Here is a 3,872-nt window from a genome sequence, read left to right as displayed (position 1 = left end):
TGAAGTGGGTCAACCCTGGGGAGAACCGGGCCTGCAGGAACTCCAGCACTGTACCAACTGGGCAGTTAACTGGGTTGAGCTGGCGGTCTCTGCACCAAGAAGTGAAAAGCTTCCACTTCAAGGCATACAGATTCCTCGTAGAGGGAGCTCTGGATTGGAGGTCTCAACAACCTAAGCTTCGCTCCCAAGCAGACAACGCACAGCCAGAAACGCTGTCTGCTTTCGCCCAAGTGTTTAGTCTCGCCCATCCATTGGACTGATTACACATGTGATTCAGAGCGTGGTCACGCTGAAGGCGTTCCCATAGCGTTTCGACAAAGCTCAAGTTCCTGAAGGGGAACTGTTGTGTTTATCTGTTATAGGTTGGAATCTGTGGTAGAACAGGAAGTGGCAAGTCGTCTTTCTCATTAGCCTTTTTCCGGATGGTGGACACATTTGAAGGTGATTCATTTTTCAAGTTCAAGCTAATGTAATTTAAATTACAGAGTATGTATAATATATGGCATGGATTTTAAGTCGCTATAATTTAACAGGGCGAATAATCATCGATGACATCGATATAGCAAAGCTGCCTCTTCAGACGCTGAGGTCGCGCTTCTCTATTATTCTGCAAGATCCCTTCTTATTCAGCGGAACCATCCGGTGCGTCTCATGAAACCGAATACTGCATGAGTCAATGATATTGTCATAATATCCTAGACATTATTTTTTTAATTTACAGTTAAAACAAATGTACTTACGAAGAACATAATCAATTGGATACATGAGATATGATTTCACAAACTCTACATTATATACATTATGAATGGAAGACAGACAAGCATAAATAAGCATTTATATATTATTTGTCACTGCCGTTCTCTAAATGTACCATAGCAACAGCAGAGTGAACTCATTTTTTGTCTTGTTTCAGTGTTTTTAAAAGCCCCATCATACATCACTATGGGACTGAAGAACTGAAGGATTTCTAAGGCAAGCTGAATTTATAATGAAGTTTTATAATACCTCATCTTCTTCTGTTCAGTTTTAATCTAGATCCAGAGATGAAGGCTACAGACAGCATGCTGTGGGAGGCGTTAGAAATCGCACAACTCAAACCAGTAGTTAAAACCCTGCCTGGAGGACTAGGTAAGACAAAAACCATGCCAGATACTGATAGAAATCACGTTAAAGGGATCGCTCACCAAAACCGTGTAAATTTTGTCATTACTCAACTTCATGTCGTACCAAACCTACTGTATATGACTTTTTTCTTCTTCTGTGGAACATAAAAGCAGATCCTTTCTATCCCTTTAACCCTGTAAAGCCTGACATACAAAATAACAAAATGGAAGAGTTTATTAAACCTTCAGAGAAAAACTCTATTTATTGTTGTTGAGTATCATATTTGATGCATCAGGCTTTTATGGCTCATATAATATGATACAGTCAGAATATGGAGGGAAGAAAAAAACATCTCAGTTTTATTCAGAGGCCAAAACTGAGCAAAAATATGCTGATATTTATTATGGCCAATTCTGATAGCTTGTAAATCATTTTGAATTTTATGACATTATAACAGAGTACTTATATAAAATCATATAAATATTAGTTGTCACTCTATATTTCCCATTAATAAGTCATAGTAAGATGATATTTAAATGTTTAGTTTTATGATCAAAGGTTTGTAGTTTCAAAACAAATAATGCAATGTAGTGCTGGGCGGTATGACCACAAATTTATATCGTTCATATCATAACAAAAATAAACACCGGTATTCGGTATGAACCGGTATACCGCCCAGCACTAATGCAATGCAACACAACAATGATTGAGAGATGAATAAATAGGCTTAATCAAAAGCCTTTTGGATTCACATTTAAACATGATTTTTCTAGAAAATGAAATATGGATAATGAAGTAAAAAGTTGCTTCAGTCCAGTAAGTGTTCATCTTCAAATATTACTAACAGTATAAAAGATATTCTGTTTACTTTATAAAAAATCAATAAAGATTTCACAGCAAAAAGACACATGAAAGTATAAATGATCAGTCAGACGGCAGAAGGCATATAGTAGATTCTGTACAACAGGTTTTTCAGCAAACGTTTGATCATTTAGAGGAATTTAAAGAAATGAGGTTTATAGGGTTTTATGAATAGATGCTTTTATGAATGAATGTGCACCCCTCTGGACAGTCCCAACAGAAATGATATCTCATATTTCTAAATGAGAGCACATCAAATTGACTGCGCGGTCAGCTGATAATCACATCACCTCCAGACATCAAACCAGCTGCAGCAACATTTCACTCTGAACGTATAAAAACCATTTAGACTGCAAATCAAAAGCTCTCTAAAATTATGATTGATGATCTTTCACCTTGTGTTTCAGATGCCATAATAACTGAAGGTGGGGAGAACTTCAGCCAGGGGCAGCGTCAGCTCTTCTGTCTGGCGCGCGCATTCGTGCGGAAGAGCAGTATTCTGATTATGGACGAGGCCACTGCTTCCATAGACATGGCTACGGTGTGTGTGTGTGTGTGTGTGTGTGTTTAGAAGTACAATAGAGAGTCTGAGAGGTAGAGGGAACAGCCCAGGGCCAAGACCTCGATTCTCAAGCACTCTTCTCCTCTGCCTTCATCTCTCTGAATAAATGAAGCGTGGCTCTGCTAAACGCACTGGCTGAGTTTAACAGAGGAATGGACACACAGTGAGGGTCAGTTTGACTGATTCATACTGAAAGGAAAGCGTCTGTGTGAAAAGTGCTGGTGTTTATACACCACCTACAGACTGATATCAAGAATTCAATATAAAAATGATATGCCAGGATGAATGTAAGCCATCATAAAAGCACTAATATTTAAAGTAATATATACTAAAATACATGTTAACTTTTCAATTATATCTTCACTTAAATTATATTAAGAATAAAAATAATTATAATTTGTAAATACATATATCGGAGAAATGCAATTAAAAAGATTATTTTAAATAATTAAACTATATTTAATATTAATATATATAATATAAATTATATGACAAGGAAAAATTGAAATCGCATCATATGACCCCTTTAAAAAAAACTATATTACATTGTTATATACAGTATATTATGTTGTGTTATATTAATAATGCTCTTTATTTAATAGGAGAGCATTCTGCAAAAAGTTGTGATGACTGCCTTCGCCGACAGAACTGTGGTCACCATCGCTGTAAGTTCCCTATTAAGTTGCTTTCTGACTTTAATATTTCAATTCTGGTTGTCGTTAAAGTCTGACAGCATGACGACGATTGAATGCTTTTAATGATTGAGAGGTATTTATCCTGCTGAAACATAGTCTCAGGCACTTGAACTCCACTTTGTTTTTTTCCACAGCATCGTGTGCACACCATCCTGAATGCAGACCTGGTGATTGTGATGAAGAGAGGAGTCATTCTGGAGTTTGATAAACCAGAGGTTCTCCTCAATCAAGAGGACAGTGTGTTTGCGTCATTCGTGAGAGCCGACAAATAAACCCGAGACCCTCGAAGTGCAATTGTACCATGAATAATGAATAATTTATTACTGCGATTATCATCACATTTGTAAATAAAATGTTAATCATTTATTAATAAAAACATATAAACTTGTATGCTTATTTTGAATTTTTCCTCTTTTATTTTTAATATTGCTAAATGTGTCAGTTGATTATAGTACTGTAAGCTATAGTGTATTATAATATAGAACAGTTTGTCTCATCTGAACATGAATCTTAATTTTTTTGTTAATGCAGAGTGAAGTGTAGTATAATATAACAGATTATAGAGTAATACATTTCTTTAGTAAAGGATTGTTGTCTATAATATTTGTTAATAAAAATATTAAATTAGAGAAATTATAATATGAATAAAG

General features: G+C 35.6%; 1 protein-coding gene across 1 annotated transcript in view; it reads left to right on the top strand.

Annotated features, from left to right (window-relative positions):
* abcc8 (ATP-binding cassette, sub-family C (CFTR/MRP), member 8) overlaps nt 1-3,518 on the top strand; it is a 78,582-nt gene extending 75,064 nt beyond the window's left edge. Inside the window, exons 35-40 of the mRNA XM_016576562.1 lie at nt 363-441; nt 534-642; nt 1,025-1,128; nt 2,373-2,506; nt 3,130-3,192; nt 3,357-3,518. Of these exons, the coding sequence (XP_016432048.1) occupies nt 363-441; nt 534-642; nt 1,025-1,128; nt 2,373-2,506; nt 3,130-3,192; nt 3,357-3,494 (627 nt within the window). The 3' untranslated portion in view covers nt 3,495-3,518. The remainder of the gene's footprint in view (nt 1-362; nt 442-533; nt 643-1,024; nt 1,129-2,372; nt 2,507-3,129; nt 3,193-3,356) is intronic.
* Nucleotides 3,519-3,872: the final 354 nt, after the last annotated feature.

The sequence above is a fragment of the Sinocyclocheilus rhinocerous genome, unplaced genomic scaffold (assembly GCF_001515625.1).
Source record: "Sinocyclocheilus rhinocerous isolate Xijiao unplaced genomic scaffold, SAMN03320098_v1.1 scaffold954, whole genome shotgun sequence".
Classification (NCBI taxonomy): Eukaryota; Metazoa; Chordata; class Actinopteri; order Cypriniformes; family Cyprinidae; genus Sinocyclocheilus; species Sinocyclocheilus rhinocerous.
This window is presented reverse-complemented; position numbering and strand designations above follow the sequence as displayed.